Consider the following 17,945-nt stretch of genomic DNA (forward strand, 5'->3'; position numbering starts at 1 on the left):
ATTTACTATCACACGCCATAAAAAAACGCACCACTAGGTGCAGAATTAGGGAACGTACTCGGCGACTTGTGCAAGTAAAAATAAATGGAGCGGCATTCTCCTTTCTAATGACGAGCTCCTTCAAAGGTCAAACTAATGAGGGTCTTTGTCCTCCGTCACAAAAGGCGCATGTGAAACCTTCTCGTTCCGGCGCATCATGTTCATACTCATACCCTATGAACCCCCCCCCCCAGGCCCAGAACCTTTTAAAGAGGTCGACCCACTGATTCATCAATAATTAGGAGAAGTAGGATTTTAGCATTAGCATTAGCACTTAGCTGCTGCTGTTCTTGTCATCTTCACGGCCCTTTATCTAACATTTGTTGCCATCTGATGGACAACCGGGAGCATCGCTTTAATACACACGGGATGTAACAGAAGGCTGGATTATATCATGTTCGGTGTCAAGGAAAGCATTTCAGAGCAGCTGCATGTGATCAATGAGGCTTTCCAGAGGCCTTTATCGATCGCAGCTGCAGCAGCTCGGATGCAATAAAAGAAAGTCACTTGCAGCTGAAGACTTTTCAGCGAGATGATGACGGCTTAGATTATAAACAGGCGGATTTAACACAGTTCTACCAATGTATATCCGCAGGACCCCCCCCCCCCCCCCTTTGATCTATTAAGGAGAAATGAGCCAGAGGAGACGGGATAAAACAATGAAGACGGTTTTAATGGGCCACTTAAAGGAGCTTTTACAGAATCCACACTCACTTTTGCAGTGACAACACACCTCAGATTATTGTTTGGCCCCCGTGTCGTGGTGCTAACCCGTAATCCTTCAATCCCAGCCCCACATGCACTGGTTGTCCTGATCCGCACCACGGAACAACGGGCGCCAAGTCGCTCTACATGTGGACGCGATGCTAAAAAATAATCAGGATTATCAATAGAACTAACAACAGTTATTAGAACATCAATCATTAATGTCTGTGTTATAGCAATATATGTTTCCTGTCGTAAATGTTACAAGACACTTTACATCTATGTTATTCTGTGTTTTTATCGAGTTCCTCGATGAGCAAATGGTCACGTAGCCCCGCCCACCTCGGGGGGGAACCAAAATACCGACTCACAGAACATCAGACGTAGAGAGGGGGGGGGGGGGGGGGTGATGGAGGGATGCCAGGGGCTGGATGGAGGTCGAGAAGAGCGACAGCGTGAGCAATCGCTCCGACAACCGCAGGGTTTCTCTTTTCTCATATTTTAGTCGTACAGCTCAAACGGTGCCGAAATGGTCACGCGTGAGTCGGAGCAGAACTCGGCCGACTTTACGTGGCTGGAAATGAAAAACAGCATCCTCTTTGCCAAAAGGAGCGAGGGCATGCGCGTAGCTTGGTGGCGAGCGACGGAACGAGGAAGAGCGTGAAAGATCAAAGACGTGGCAAAGAGGTGTGGAATGAAAAGGCAAACATGTGGCCGGGAAAAAAACAAAAACCAAAAAAAACAATGTGATGTAAAGCCTGCGCCCACAGAGCTCGAGTCCATCGTGGAAGGACGGGGGGGGGGACGTGCCATCCGTCCCCCCCCCCCGAACATCCTCTCAGACTCGGGTCTCGCTTCTGACGGGTCGAGCCTTCCTTGCCATCATCATCATCTCCTTAATTCTCTCGGCCACTTCCTCCTCCTCCCTTTCACTCCCGGCCTCTTTCCCTTCTCCCGCTGCCTTCTGCTCCTCCATGCCGGAGTCGCCTTCTCCGTCTCTCCCTGGGCAGGAATCTCCGTGGGCGCAGGCTGCCAGTCAGCAGGACCTCGCAGGATCCTCGCCGACCGCCTCGCTCTCGCCGCCGGCGTCCAGAGCCGTCGCCGCCCTCTGCTGCTGGTTCTGGAAATGAAAGTGTACCTGGGGCATGGGCGGGGGTTGAGGATAGGCTGGGGGCTTCAAAACAGCTTGGAACAGAGGGGGGGCTGCGTACTGGGCGTGCTGCCGGGGGACGGGATGGAGGTAAGCCTGGGGTGTGGCGTGGGCTTGGGGCTGAGTTTGGAGTTGATATAGCGGAGGAGGATGGGCGTGGCTCTTGGCTTGAGGCTGTTGCTGGATCTGGACCTGCTGTAGCTGGTGGTGCCTGAGCTGGGGGGACGCTGCTCCGTTCTTACTGAGGCCGCACGACTGAGCGGCACAGTGGATCTGGCGCAGGGTGTCCAACGCCTCGCCCTTGGCGTGCTTCAGCAGGTCCGCCTGGCCCTGAAGTCAAAACAGGAAGAGCAACAAGCAGCTTATTTTAAGGTGACACACGATGCCCGCTCCCTCCGAGCTGCAAATAGCTCCCGTCCGTTCCACCTTTTTTTGACCTGCTCTTTACAAATAAAGACATTATAATCTTCATTCAGAAAAGCCCTCCGCCAAGCAGCTGATTGGATTCACACCGTCCACATGGTTGAAAAAGGGGTTTTCAATCATCATGCTAACAAACAGACGCCGTCAAAAACGTAACCTCCTAGGCGGAGGCAGAAATACGTAAAAATAAATGTTTCAGAAACAAGGAGAGGAAAGAAGCTCAAACTGGTACAAGGGTGTTGTTGTTGTTTTTCTTGCTGCATTAGCTGACATTCCCCAGAAGGGGGCAGTATGAAGCCGCCTTCGGTCGCCTGGTGGGGAGCAGTGCTGCCATATGGCTCCATCTTTGCTGTTCATTTGGGAGATCCCCTGTGATAAATCCACGCCACGTGTGCAGGAAGTGGTCCTGCACACGTGGGCCGCCCCGCCTCCTTCAGATAGCCGTCTCTGCTCGTGGAAATGTGGGAGTCTCCTCCACAGGCGGATGGTTTGCGTCCCAAAAAAGACCCACAATCCCTTGTAGCAGCAACATTTCACCTGGTTGTCCCCCCTTTCATACAGCCTGGATTAAACAAGCGTTCGAGACGCACTATGACACCCGCATCTCCTCACGCCTTCCTTCGCTCCGGACTCGGCTCGACCAGCGGCGGCAGCTTGTTCAAGCCAACATCCCCGCTCTGGCGTGAATGGCGAAAGGGTTGAAGTCATCGTCCATTGAAGGAACAAGCTGACCTTTCTGCTGGCCCCCCCCCCCGTGAAACGCCCAGGTGATGTTGCAGTGCTCCAAGTGGCATTTTGTCTGAGCGACTCCAACAATAGAAGCACGAGTATGAATAAGTCATGTTTAAAAAATTTATGTAAGTCGTGACTCACCAGGAATAAAACAAGACAAGCGAGGAGACAAATCAAGACGTGTACGTTGGTATGCTCCAAGCCCACAGCAGGCCTGAAGCGGGTCGGTCCACAGCGCCCACCCGCCTCTGTATTCTCATTTAATTCCACTCTAATCCCCTTCCTGCTGATTAGAATAAAATAGAAATAATAGCCAATAACCTGGTTTTACTGAAGGAACCACTCTTCTTCTTTTTGGTTTATTTATAACCTCTGGACACAGTTTTTACGGTTTACATATATATAATTGTATTTTTTGTAAATAAATCTATCTGCATTTCTCCCCGAGCCTTTGCTGTATTTCTATATATATTTATTTCAGTGTTCTTTCAGTGGATTGTAAAGAACACGCTTCCGCCGCCGCTGCGTTTATTGACTCATCGAGTTATCAAATCACCAATAAAGAACAAAACTAATCTACGAGCGAGATAAAAGGAGGCCGGGCCCACGTCGATTGGACCCAAATAGCTCAGATAAACAACGCTAATTGCATCTTCACGGCGTCTGTCACACTTCCGTCAAAGTCGTTTTCTCTGATTTGTTTATTCCTCCCTGTTGAAATGGAGCTCGAGAGATCGACGGCGTACAAACGGGGGAAAAGAACCCTCATTTGACGAAGTGACAGCTCTGATGCAACCGTAGCTGTCAAAGGAACGACAGCGAGGAAGGGAGCAGATTGAGCCGAGGGGGAACACGAGCTCTGCCATCGTCCGAAGGGATGGAAGGAAAGGCAAGGCAGGGATGAGAGGACTCGGCCGAGGTTAAGGGGTATAGATAGAGATTAGGATTGGCCGTCCATCTGGTATTCTACTTAAGTACTGCGAGTTCATGCGGGAGCGATGGAAAAAATATAGGATGTACATACTTTTATTTTGTAGTGCTATACATATTTATGATGCCGATAGGAAGTGAGACATTTGTGCAGCAGAAACAGTTCTGAAAATAAATTAATGAGGTTTGCACGTTTCATTTTTGGAAAGGTTTCACACCGGATAGCGTTCCTGCCGCAACCCCTGAGCAGCTGAAGGGAGACGCTGGCTGTGCCGTACCTAAGAGGCTGAATTTGATAATAACGTAATGAGGACCTATTACATCTGAATTAAATCTACTAATTAAAATCAGAAACAAGCTAATATACAACAACAACTACCGGTAATTGGCATTTCAAGAGGAAACCATTCAGCGAACAACTGAACGATTTATAGTGTCATCGCTAACGGTATTTGTTCGCCCTCAGTCCTCATCCAAAAAAAGGCCGACCTTGTGAAAAGGCAAAGATGATTCGAGTGATCAAATATCTGCCTAACTTCACCCTCCAGCGAAAAAGCTTAACCGAGGGAGCTTCTTCAAGACTAAATGAGATGAGATGAGATAAAAATATCCAACTGCTCTGTCCTTATTTAGCCAAACAGGCCCGCTGCGCGGCGCTCAGCCCGAGCAGCATGCAGCGTTTTATCACCGATGCTCACTCGGGCGATGAGGGCATCGGGCAAACCTCATCTCTGAGGCAAGAATGTCCTGGGAGCTTGATGTTACACTCAAAGAGCCATTTCACCGCAGGAACAATGGGCTTGTCATGAAAACGTGCCGCTCATGCTGCAGGAACGTGCGGATATCTTTGCCATCGTTTTGGTACGTGGACGAAAACAGGGGACAGGAAAAGGTGGGAAACCAAACAAACGTTTACCCTCCCCAATCTCGTTGTCTGCTCCCGCCTCCCCAAATGTTCGTGCTTCCCCACGTCGTGCATTTACACAAAGGTACGATGTGCAAATACTGCGTGAGCAACCTCTATCCGATCCGATGTCTTGTCAAGATAATCCTAATCTGGGTCTCTCTAATCCAGCTGGGCCCCGTCTCACCTTGAGGACAGTGATGTTCCAGGCGTAGCTCTCCATGGCCTTCTGGAGTTTGCGGCCTTTCAGACCCTCCTTGGCGCCGATACGATGCAGGTCCACGTGGAAGTCCAGACCTGGACAAAGACGCAAAATTTAGATGGAACACACGATAAGATTCCCGATCAGCTCCTCGGGATTCCATTAACGGCCACAGCAGCAGTCCGCTGCGCAACGCGCTGCAGTTCCGATGGCTCTAATCGACGCATTGCAAAGTAAGATAACAGACACAGACAGACAAATGCAGAGCTGCGTTCTCGGCAGGCGCCTGAACGCCTCGCGAGGAGCACACAGTGTGGTATCAATAAGTTATTTCCTGCGCCACCGCTGCGGCAGAAGATGTTCTGTTCGTATAACTCTGAGGTTCAGAAAGAATAAAGAAGACAACGGCAGTGGAAATGAAATGTGAGCAACAGCGAAAGGATGATTGGTTGGGAGAAATGTTTGAATTCTTTTCTCAGGTGAGTCCGAGGACGCCGAGGATGGATCACAACCTCCATCAGAGCGGAATAAAAATCCCTTCACGCTCAAATCAGAGCGAGCTGGAGGAACCAGCAATGGAACGCGTGCGTTTTAGGCAGACCACGCCCCCCCCCTCTCATCTGTTATGAACAGGAAGACAAAAGGTGATCCCTTTAGCACAAAGGCCCGAAAGTATTATACAGGATGATGCACGCAGGACTAAACGCCGTTAGCATCTGGAGGAGGCGGCGTGTGCAACCCATCTGCTTTACTCGTCCTCCATTAGCAGCGTGCGTGATGGCGAGTGCCCGGGGGAGGGGGCGGGGCGGGCATCATCCAACACCTCTCCATCCTCATCAACACGTCAGCTTCGCTGCCCAAATTAAACTGATTAGCTGCAGTAATGACAGGGCAGAACCCCAGCACAGGATGGAGAGAGAGAGAGAGAGAGCGGAGGGAGGGAGGGAGGGAGGGCGGATCCAAAGTCAGGCTGCAAAAAAAAAGAAGGAGAAAGATCCGTCCTGCATCCTCCTCGCCCTCCTCATCCTCCTCTGGCAACGTTCCATCATCAGATTGAAAGTTTAAAAACACGTTAGGAGATTGGAGGTGAAACTTTGTGAGGGCAAAAGCATTTAGCTGATGAGCAGAACGCGCTTTCGCCGGGCTGGAGCCGAATCGTCCGATCAGAGGCTTTAAATTATGCTCAGATGAACGCGCGCGCGCGCACACACACACACACACACACACACACACACACACACACACACCCTCTCCTCTGACAGGCCGTCCTCTAATAGCACCTTTCTTCCGCTCCTCGCTCAGCAATTACTCCAAAAAATTACAGCTTTGACTTCCAGATCAATCATCGGGACAAAACCTTCAATTCCACGCAAATCCGCCGCTCAGCGGCGGCGTCCTGCTTCCGTCTGCACCGCCTTCCGATTGTCATCATCGGGCTGGAAGGAATCGTTTTGTAAAGGGCACATTCAGGGCCTGTCAGTTCACGCCGTCTCCCCGCCATCAGAAGAGACGTGGATTCTCTCGAGGAGTCATCGTTTCATCCCGCTCCGAGTCGGGAACGTTTATGACCGATTACACGAGTCAAAGCTGACAGGAAGTCAGTGCGGCGCGGCTCAGGCCTCTCAGGCGTTCCGTTCGTCACGTATTCCAGGTCCCAGCAGGAGCATAAATATAAATGATAGATAAAGTCATAGCGGGCTTTTATTTTATCACGGGGTGATTGACAAACACTTCATTTCCCCCAGGAAGCTGTCTGGAAGCGTGAATGAGCGAACGCAGCAGTTTTGTTTATTATTGCTGGGGGGGGGGGGGGGTGGAATGCAGCTGAGGCCCCCGGCGGGCTCCCGCTCCAAGCCGCCACCTCATTGGACCGCTCTTACGTAACGCTGCGCCGTCTGAGAAGCCCTTCACTCGAAATGTAGCCATTTCTCTTTGGTCGGGCTGAAAGGACGACCCCCCCCCCCCCCCCTTCCTCTCTGATGGGGGTTTCAGCTCGACTGTGTCGGTGCAGCCGGAGGATTCTTTCCGTCGGCCCGCTGATGTGCCAGCAACCGGATGAATACCCAGGGGGGGGGGTGACTCACGGATGGGGGCACACTATTGACAGCAACGCCTGCTGTTGGTGTTGACGGAGATGCAGAAGCAGCAGATAAACCGATTCAATCAGGCGGGAGGACGCGACGCAATAATCCGCCTCGGACGAATGCGCTCCGTCCGACAAAGCAAAGCGAGTCCGTTCGTCCTTGAAGTGTCCTTCAACAGCAGGGGCACGTCGCTCGGGACCTACCTGCCCGTTGCGCCTGCGTGAGCTTGGAGTAGACGACGTCGGCCGACTCGATCAGCGTTCTGCTGGTTTGGATCATCTGTTAAAGACAAAGAAAACGTGCAGTTCAGTTCCGGCTCTCAAGGCCCGGAGGCTCCGTGTGATGAAGACGAGGGTCTGGATCTGATGTTAAAAAGGAAACACAGAAACTATCGTAAAAGCCGACTTGTTCTGCCCGACAAAAGAGCTTTTTGGTTTTTTGTTTCTTTGTCTAAAAGTATCCATCAAAATGTTGAATAAAACTCTGACATGATAGAAAACAGGAACAGCACAAAGAGAACGATCTCAGAGCAGATCCTGCACAGCAGCCTCTTCCCTGTAAACAAAGGTTGTTTGTTTGTTTGTTTACTGAGTATTTCTCTCTTTAAAATGTTGTTCTGACTAAAGATTTTTGGAACCGTCACATTTTCACCTTCGTTTCCTTTTCCACGTCTGAGCAGCACCGCTGGGCGAGTTGAGCCCCGATCGTCGTCTCACAGGCTGAGGCTCAACTGGCCCAATCCTGCAGCACCGAGCAGGAGGCTAATGAAGTTTAGCACCCTTTTAAGCAGGGATGCAGGAAGTCGGTGTACGTGTGTGTGTGTGTGTGTGTGTGTGTGTGTGTGTGTGTGTGTGTGTGCGGATGCACGTCCGTGCTTTGAACCACTATTCGGATGAGACCTGGCAGGAAATGTTTTCGAGTGAACTCGTTTTGGACGAGTTGTTAAAACGTTGAGGCCTGATTGGTGGAAACAGAGCTCGGGGTTATAATGAGGGTCAGCTGGAACCCACATGGGGTGACTGAGGACGCACTTTCATATCCTGTGTATTAACACACACACGCACACACACACACACACACAGACTGGGGCTTCTGTTCCTGACAGCGCAGTGCACCAACAGGCTTTGGGAAGTAAACACAAACACTCAGCTGACCAGACGCCAGCGTCAAGGCGAGGTTATAGGTGACCGTATGTACATGTGATGGCTGCCAAACAGTGTGTGTGGCGCCTGGAGGCTCATTATAGGGCTGACTTAAAAAAAGAAAAAATAAATTATTATAAAACCTATTTCTGCATAATAAAAGCCTAATTATTCCATCATCCATGCCATAAATATTCCCATTTTGCTGTCTACGGCCTGACAATCCATCTTCCATCTTCCTGTCCTGCTAATCCCCGTTGCATGTTTTGCTGTGGACTGGAGCGTGGGAGTTGCTATGACAGTGCAACCCTGCCGCCTGAGTCAAAGCAGATTCCATGTGCCCCCCCCCCCCCCGATGTTAGTAACAGCAGCAACAATGATCTGACGCAACAGCCGTGTTCCTCACCCGTGACCCACTTTCACCAGCTCCCATCCCATCTCACAGGAGGGGGGGGGGGGGGGGGGGAACAGCGGGTGGTGACTAATTACAGAGACCTTCAGCACCCCCTCCCCTGCTTTTTCATTTCTTGGCCACATCATTGTCAAGTGAACAAAAGTGCAGTGTTCTTGTACAGGAGAATGTAGCAACAGTCTCAGCGGGGATTCCTAGACTCTCCTGTCCCCAGACACCTCCTCCAGTCCTCTTCTGGGGAGGGGGGGCACATCCCACCTCCTCCCGGTGGGATGTGCCTTGAACACCTCTCCAGGGAGGCGTCCGGGAGGCGTCTGAAATAGATGCCTTCCGGCCACCTCGATGAGGTTTAAAAAAAAAAAACGGTGCAAAGGAATGGACGGCCGTCACCATGACAACCAGCTCCGCCGAGATGCTACCATCATCTCAAAGACAAGGGCCTCCACAGAGCGACCGGATGACGAAGGTTACCGGGGTTACGGGTCGCCTACCATGTCGTAGGCGTTCAGCACTTTGCGCAGCAGCTCGGGAACGGGACCCTGAGCCTCCATGGTGGGGTACGCCTCGCTCAAGTCGACCGTCACCCGCAGCGACCGCTCGCTGTTCATCAGCCAGGTGGACACCGTCAGGATGCACTGCTTCATGTTGGCCGCCGGGGTCAGGCCGCACAGCTCCTTGAAGGACACCATGGCATTCTGGGGAGGAAGACACCCACAGATTTCATAGATATCCTCATATCGTATGCACCACGTTTCATCCCTAGTTTCATCAGCTTTCCGGCTAAACCCCCCCCCCCCCATCACACATGGCTGAGTTGACCGAGCATCACGGCTAGCATCGCAAACAAGTCCGGTAAGGAAGCATGAAAAAGCCAGGAACGGCGTTTGAGAATCCGTCCACACATTCCGCCCTCATCAGTGTGGGAACCGGCCGTTTCCCCGGACTGGGCCTCCATGCCGACACAAAAATCCACTCCATCACCCCCCCCCCCCCTACCAGAACGCCCACCCCCCCCCCCTAGAGGAAGCGCTGTCACTGCAGGGCCTGACCTCTCCTGAGACAGCGAGGGTGTCCAAGAGGCGAAGTGGGAACCTGTATCCAGAGCCGCCACACAGGAAACCCAATGGCGGCCTGCGTGTGTTTACGGCTCATAACCGGAGGCCATTGCCATTCATTACGCCGCGCAGGATCCCATGCACGAGTACATGGGAACATGCATGGATGCATTTTGATGATTACTGCGCAATGAAACCCGAGAACCGGTGTTAAAACATGCAATGAGCGGCTTGTGTTTTTAATGACCCCCTCTTCCTCCTTAGTCCCCTTCCAGCATTCCCCAAAATGAGAGCTCTGTGTCCGGTGACAACGGCGCTTTTGTTTCCGCCAGCGCCTCCAGCTCTCCCTTCCTGCTCCCGTCCGAGCGTCTCTCTGGGGTTCCGAAGGCGGTGCATGTACCTTGTTCCAGGGGACGGGTTCGCCGTGATCTGCCATCCGCTCTGCGTTCTGGATCACCTGTGTCCTTTTTTTTTTTTTTTGCCATCAGAGTCTCGCTCATCTTTCTGTTATTATTCAAAGCAGACCTCCCGGAAGCTTTGCTGTTAGAGGATAGAAAGAGCCTTAAAAGAGCTCGGCGACGTGGAATAACGCCGTTGACGGTGACATCTGAAGTATGTGTGTGTGTGTGTGTGTGTGTGTGTGTGTACGTATGAATGCGTCCTGCTTTGTGAAAGTGTGAAAGCCACGTGATTCTGCGGAGCGTAAGTACATGAGATTTTTCCTTCTCACGTCAACGTCTGATCTTGGCTTTGGCTCTGCCATCAAAGCTTCCAGCCCGGTTGTCGCCTTGTGGGCTGCTGGCCCCAGGCCCGGGTTTCTGCCCTCCAGGACCAGCCGGATCCAAGGCGCAAGACTCGGCGCAGCTGGCCTCCGCAAAGCTTTCACGACCGCCCGGTTTTACACTTTAGAGGCAAAAAAGCCTCACTTTAAATATGCATCCATTTATCCCCTTTAAAGGCTTTCTCTCGACTTTCAATTTCAAAACTGGGGGGGTTGTTCTGTAATTTTGCAGACAGTGTTGACTCGCAAAATGATTTACGACCAGTCGTGCACGGCCACGTTTTTTGCGTAAAACCACAGATTAGATTCCGAAGCAATTTGTCTTTACGAGAGATGATTTGAAGATGAGAGCGCCGGGATGCGTGATTAATTACGTAGTTAGCACAAGCTAGCTGGCTGGTGTTTTGCAAGTGGTACATGCAGGAAAACATAAAAAGTCCAGGTAGTCGTTTCCTTCGAGCCTCCAAAGAGGCAGAACATTGATGCTACCAAAATAGATCACAACCCTGTGACTATCTGGGAATGGCCTTTTCGGATTGGATTTATTAACCAGGCATTCACATTTCTTTTTCCAGTGATTTGAGTTCTCGGGCTAGAAGACTATCCTCTTTCAAAATACACCCATGTCCACAAGAGAACACCACGGGATCTCCATCACATCTCTGCTTATTGAGTTAGTCCTCCTCCGCCATCGGACTGAGACAGAAAACATGCCTCGGCGTTCATGACCTGGATACATAATTAGAACTGTGCTATATTAGCTTTCTGAGGGAACACAAAGTACACGAGTCCATCTAGTCTAAATAATTATGTCATATGATGCAAGATGTGATTGTGTTTTTTTTTTACTGTGGCTGCAGGAAATGTGGACTTCGTATTTTGGTTTATATTCTTTTTTAATCCCTAATCCTTTTATTTTTAGCGTCATTGCCAATCATTTACTTTGCAATGAGTAGATAAGTAATTCTTGAAGTATAAATTATTTCCATGCTGAAACTGTCTCTCCTGTCCTGCAATTTGCAAAAGAGCAAATCAAACCGTGAATCACACCCTTTAGTCGTCATAAACAAAACTGCAAATGCCCTGAAAGGCTTCAGCTGCTGACCACAAGTAAAATACACAACGCGATAACAAATGTTATCATCCAGAGGTCTTCCAAAGGCGTGCGCCAGATTCCTCGCAGCCCGGCCCTCTCCCTTGGGCAGTACGTGTCCCACATCAATGATTACACTATTCATAAAGCTCATAATTGAGAAGCAATGTCACTTTACTACCATTCTCTTCTACAACATTAATCGTACGCAATTAGCGTCAAGCCTCCGTTCCCGACAGGAACAACATTTCAACGAGGAGGATTTAGTGTAATATGGTGGGGGGGGGTTTGTGATTCCATACCTGGACATTTTCTCTGAGGTCCGTGGCCTCCCTGAGTGGCTGGGTGGAAGCTCTGAAGAGCTCGTCCACCACCTTGATCGCCGTTGTCTTGGTGGTGGTGTATTCCCGGGCCTTCCTGCCTTTCCTGACAGACAGACCTCTCTTATGTGCCTTTCCTCCACCCCGTCTGTTGGTGATGGCTACGTGGACGAATAGGGTGGTGTTGGGTAGGAACTCCCCCGTCAGAGATTGTAGGGGTACGTGTCTGTAGCCTGGCTGTAGGCATTCAAACGGGATGGTGTACTGGCCAATGAACTCATCCCCAATGTAGTCATCATCCAACACTACGAAGCGCAGAACCGCAAGCTCTGGTAAATTAATCTGGGAATTCAAAACTCTCATCAAAAATAGGGTTGTCACCATTCTGGGACATAGTCTTGGTTCTTTGCTCAGCGCAGTCGGCTGGGATGCCATGGATCTCCACGTATATGTAGGGCTCCACCACGTCACCCTTAGCTGCAGAGCCACGTGGCTTTGGCAGATTCTGACCACTGATGACTTTGATGTGAAGAAGCTGGGCGGACACTCCTGGCAGGGAGTCCCTCGCGTTGGCACTGAAGTAGGACACCTCCTCCCTCATGATGGCTGGTCGCAAACATACCCGCAGTTTCCGTTCTGCCTGAACCACCCGAGGTTCAGATCCATCATCAGTCCCCGGCGTCTGGTAGTTCATGGCCACAATCTGGCAGCCGCATTTCCAGAAATCCTGAGGGTTCATATTGCTGGCATCAATTCTCATAGGTGTGGGATATACCCGGGAGAGAAAGCGCTTATTGTAGCAAACAAATTCCTCTGGGAACTCATTGGCAAATCTGTTTACATCCACCTCATTGAATGAGCAAATTTCCCAATATTTTTGGTCCCTCTTTGAGATCTCAAAGTCCCTGAACTGGACTGACTTGCAGAGAGACACAAGTTCAGAGAACTCCCTGCATAGTCGGATTCTTCTGTAGCCCTAAGCCATTCAGGTGGTCCTTCTCATCGGCTCCCACTCTTCTGGACATTTCTAGACCCTCCTCCTCGTCTGTCACATCCCCTTCAGCCTCAGTGAATCCGGGTGGTAGCCTCTTACCTTTGAGGAGAATTTTTACCTCTGAGTTTCTCAGGGGAGGGCAGGTAGTGTTCGTCCTTGTTGGGAGGCTCAAGGTACAGTTTGTCCCCAAGGATCTTCTTCAAGTGCTGTGCCATGACCCTCTGCTGGGGATGCAGCAGTGGGTCACCAAGCAGAGAATCAGGGGATACTCGGAACTCTCAAAAGCATATTGGTTTATAATGTCCAGGACTTTTGAGAATGCTAGATGCGAGGCTACCGAACTACCAATATACACCACTGGTTCGTTATCAGGCCCGTCCCATACAATAACCTCAATGCTGCGGCAGCCCATCCTTAGAGCTCGTATGTAACTACTGATGTCTGACGAACCCCAGAAATGGTCTTCCAGAAGGGAGGCGTTATGCGATGAGTTGATGTAGTAGTGGGACAGAGGCTGGTTCATGTCCTGGCAGACACGTTTATGCTGGGGGTCAAAGATGTGGCATTCGGAGGAGAGGAGGTAGTGCGTGAAGCCATCAATGGAAAGGTAACCCCTCTCCCTTCCTTTGGCAGATGGCTCAAAATCTCTGAACAATATCTCGACACATGTCCTCCGTTACACCCTCCACACCCTGCTCCACCTCTACGAACAACATCAGATCTTTTGCTGTCCAGATACTCCTTGTTACTGGAGAACTGCATCATTAGAAAGAAGATCTCTGGTCGTTGTACAGAGCTCACAGTAGGCCTCCACAAAAGTGTCCACGTTGATGGCTTCCCGTATTGGTCTTTAGCTTTCTGAAGTTCCTTGAATTTCAGCTCTATCCTAGACTCTTTCATTCCAGGGTTGAGACCCTTGATTATCTGGGTAGCCCTGCAAAGGTCTATGTGTCCTTCTTTTTCCATATCCGCGAGCTCGAATACTGAACCGATCCACGAAGTTCGTAGACTTGGTTGACTGGGGTTCTACCATGTTGACTGTGTGCCGGCCATAAGACACCAGATATCTCAAACCCATTACCCAGGTGCTGACAACATCTGGTGTGCTGGCTACCAAGTCTAAGGATTCATAGTTGTCTCCATAGATGATAGAGAAGGCGCATTCATCTGGAAACTGGTCCGATAGACCATTGCTGCGCAGAATTGGAGTTTTCTTTCCCAAAACGGACCTCCTTAATGCCCTTGATCTCCAACTTGGCCTTCTCTGAATCCTTCTTTGAAGGCTCCCAGCGAAGCCAGTGCATGTCCGGGTCCAGCAGGAAGTAGCGGTTGTACATCCGTGAGTTGGAGCGGACCTTTTTCATTTCGCAGCCCTCCATCATGAAGGCCATGCAAGCGGCCGTGCTGTTGATCTTGCGGTCGCTCGGCATTGAGCTGAAGGACACCGTTTTCTTCCTCACCTGCCTCTGTTTCGAAACCGTCCTAGAAACAGAAAGAAATACACACATTTAATTTTGTATTGAGGCAAAAAGCATTGAAGAACTGATTACCAGGTTGCAAACCATACCGAGCTACTAAATACAAACACACAAGAAAGTTTCCAAATATTTCATGCAAATCCTTCTTTCCTTTCATTTCTCCCCGCCGGTAAATCATCCTGTCGGGATACGATCGTTAACAGGGACCACAATGTCGTCTAGTTTAACGCTTTGATGCACAAAATAGCTGACAATTCATTTTTATTAACGTATTCATGACCTTATCTTCTTATCCCGGGGAGACAATTAATTTTTTTTTATACAAAATGCAAATCTCCCTGCGTAATTATTCTGCTCATACTTTAAAATGTGTGATTTCACAAGCAGGAGTAACGTCTTGGTTTTCCCTCCTGCTGCTCGAGGTCGCCTTCTAATCTGTACTTTTCCATAGGATATAAAAATGGTTTCGAGTAGCCTTATAAAATGGTAAATAAGACGTGGTCCAACATTTATTCTGTGGGAAACTTTCCATTTTCTCCTCACATCACCTGCCATGTTATGGGTGAGAGCATATTAAAATCCAAACTAAACCATTGTACATATTCCAGACGTGGAGATAGTGAGTCTGTGATCGTTGAAATGTATCACACATCAGTGTTCTAATTAAATTTAAACTCTCTTCCCATTTTTCCCATGATCCATGTTGATTATTCCAGTGTTTAGATGGAGCCATTTCATTTCCGGTTGAATTATTTTAAATGACTTTAATTGGAACTAGAAGTCCAATTAAAGTCCAATCAGTCCCCCTATATTGTGATTTACACCAAAAATGATCCTACATTTATTTCAGTAATGGTGGATTTCTTCCGGATCTATAAATCCGCAGCTTTTGAAGACACAAAAAAATCCGTTTGTCCACTACTAATGTTCTAGAAATCTAGAGAGTGTCTTCTCTGATCTAAAACCAGATGCTGGTCCAATGAGGATGGGACCCACCCCTCGGCCCGGTTCTGAGACAGAACAGAAAGCAGCTTTGTTTGGGTCTGATTGCTTCCAGGTGTCTTTAAGAAAGCGGTGTAGCCAAAGAGGTCAAAGCCTGCGAGGGTAATCCTGTAGAGCCAATCTACGTCTTATAGATTACGTAGCATTAATAGCATTGAGTCTATTGTATAAGTGTATTCCAGGTTCACACAGTAAGCGGCTAGCGCGCCACTCAGCTGAAGCTAACCTGCTGGGACGCGTGTAGCGGACGGTGAAGGAGTAGTTGTGGTTGTCGATGATCTCGAAGTCTCGGACCGCCTCACCTTTCGCTACGCCGCTGAAGTGGACCTCAGGTGGGCTTTTCCGGCTCCCTTTGTGTAAACGGTGAAGTGAGTCGGCTTTCCCATTTCAACACCTGGAGAGAGAATAGTGAGATCGACGTCAGGTCTGCGCAGGTGGGGGCAGAAACAAACTGGTGCAACACCGATGGGGAGGCGGATCTATTCCACACCTGTCTTATTTAGTCCGGGTCCCTCAGCCCGACTTTAGCAGCATCATGGGAAGGATCCACCTTTATTCTGAAGGGGCTGATGGGAATTTCCTGTTAAAGTGAGAAATTCCTTTAATGCTATGTTGTAATCAGAAATCTTTCCAACAGGTCACCTGTGCCCTCTCACCTGATCGGCAAACAACACCATGATGGTGTACTGACCGGCCGGCTGGGCGTGTACTTCACCGTGAACGTGTCGTTGTCATTTTTGATGATGTCAAAGTCGATGTCGGCCTCTGCAGGACCCACCACATCTGGAGCACACTTGATCCCGATGCTAACATCGCCTGCAGGTGGCGAGAAACGTTTTACCTTTAGAGCAATACCTTGTACCTGTAATACCTTGACCTACGAGAATAATTCGTTCCTGGACTGAGCTTGAAACTCAAATAGATACACACATACAGGTGTTGAATACCTGAAGTGAACCAGTGAAGCGCGCTCACAGCGCTCGGCCATTTAGCGCCACCATCTGGACGTTAGGGTTAGCATCGCAGCTCAAATGTATACTCATGTCTCAAAGCACAACTTTGGTCACAGGTTTGCTCGTGTCTCGGAAACACTCTTGTGTCAAAGCATGTCGTATGTCGAGGTATTACTGGACTGGTAAACAACAACAATAAGAGGCGTGGCTTCACCCACCCTGCCCCGCCTCGCTACAGTCCACAGTGAAGTACGTCGGCTCATTGGCCTTCAGACCCAGGTTCTCCACACCTGGACCGTAAACCTTCACATTCTCGGGATGGCTGCCTTCTCCTATCGTCACCTGGTTGAAGCAAACAAACAAACAAACATGCAACAAACTATGTTACAAATGTCGAAGCAGTGAATCAGCTTTGGATCACCAGCTAGCTGCGACTGGACGCTAGCTGTGACTGGAGCTAGCCGTGACTGGACGCTAGCCGTGACTGGACGCTAGCCGTGACTGGACGCTGGCTGTGACTGGACGCTAGCTGTGACTGGACGCTAGCCGTGACTGGAGCTGGCCGTGACTGGACGCGAGCCGTGACTGGACGCTGGCTGTGACTGGACGCTAGCTGTGACTGGACGCTAGCCGTGACTGGAGCTGGCCGTGACTGGACGCGAGCCGTGACTGGACGCTAGCCGTGACTGGACGCTAGCCGTGACTGGACGCTAGCCGTGACTGGAGCTGGCTGTGACTGGATGCTAGCTGTGACTGGACGCTAGCTGTGACTGGACGCTAGCTGTGACTGGACGCTAGCTGTGACTGGACGCTAGCCGTGACTGGAGCTGGCTGTGACTGGACGCTAGCCGTGACTGGATGCTAGCCGTGACTGGAGCTGGCTGTGACTGGATGCTAGCTGTGACTGGACGCTTTGGTTTCCTCCCTGCGGCGGACTGAAACCACCAACCCACCGACCTCCCAGCCAACAGGGGGCGGTGTTGTGGCCTTACCCTGAATGGGCTGTTGGGAACGTTGGTGTCGGCCCAGGTGATGATGACGGTGTGTTTGATGGGTTTGGTCGGGATGTAAAGACAGAGGAAGGTGCCGTCTCTGTGATCTGTGATCTGGATGTCGATGGGGAAACCCTCTGCATCCTGAAAGCACAACCACATCCCAGCGACGCGTCAATGGTCACGCCACGTCCGCCAACACGTCCGTCAACACGTCCAGCGGTCTCTACCTCCTCACCTGAGCGTAGAGCTTCAGCGTTCCTCCGCCAGCTCTGCGGGTGTCAATGGTGAAGTCCGCCGGCTTGTTGACGATGCATCCCGGCGTCTCCAGACCCGGACCAGAACATCTCACCTGAGGCCACAGTGACCAAGGTGTTAGGAAGCAGAACACGAGGAAGTTATTCTAAGAGACTGAGCTCACGTTTTCAGGGAAGACGTTGTTGGCAGCGGGGCGGATGTGAGCCATGAAGGGGCTGTCCTTGATGTCTTCGTCATCACAGATGACGTGCACGGCGTAGTCGCCGGGCTCGGTTGGCCAATAACGGACGTCACAT

At 50.4% G+C, this 17,945-nt stretch overlaps 1 protein-coding gene and 1 pseudogene across 1 annotated transcript; both read right to left on the reverse strand.

Annotated features, from left to right (window-relative positions):
• Positions 1–691: 691 nt before the first annotated feature.
• LOC137906155 (inactive phospholipase C-like protein 2) overlaps positions 692–17,945 on the reverse strand; it is a 23,160-nt pseudogene continuing 5,906 nt past the window's right edge.
• Positions 15,755–17,922, reverse strand: LOC137906179 (filamin-C-like). Its single transcript, XM_068750486.1, has 6 exons — positions 17,813–17,922; positions 17,630–17,743; positions 17,392–17,535; positions 16,618–16,741; positions 16,134–16,262; positions 15,755–15,840 (listed from the first exon to the last, which is right to left on the reverse strand). Exons 1-6 carry the CDS (start codon positions 17,855–17,857, stop codon positions 15,755–15,757), a joined length of 642 nt encoding a protein of 213 aa, XP_068606587.1. The 5' UTR covers positions 17,858–17,922.

Source organism: Brachionichthys hirsutus, chromosome 16, assembly GCF_040956055.1.
Source record: "Brachionichthys hirsutus isolate HB-005 chromosome 16, CSIRO-AGI_Bhir_v1, whole genome shotgun sequence".
NCBI lineage: Eukaryota > Metazoa > Chordata > Actinopteri > Lophiiformes > Brachionichthyidae > Brachionichthys > Brachionichthys hirsutus.

Bases quoted from the DNA above. Each gene is read 5' to 3' on its own strand.
- LOC137906179 (XM_068750486.1), bottom strand. From the start codon at position 17,857: ATGGCTCACATCCGCCCCGCTGCCAACAACGTCTTCCCTGAAAAC. The intron at 17,744-17,812 runs GTGAGCTCAGTC...CTGTGGCCTCAG, and splicing joins ACAACGTCTTCCCTGAAAAC to GTGAGATGTTCTGGTCCGGG. The intron at 17,536-17,629 runs GTGAGGAGGTAG...TTGTGCTTTCAG, and splicing joins CGCTGAAGCTCTACGCTCAG to GATGCAGAGGGTTTCCCCAT.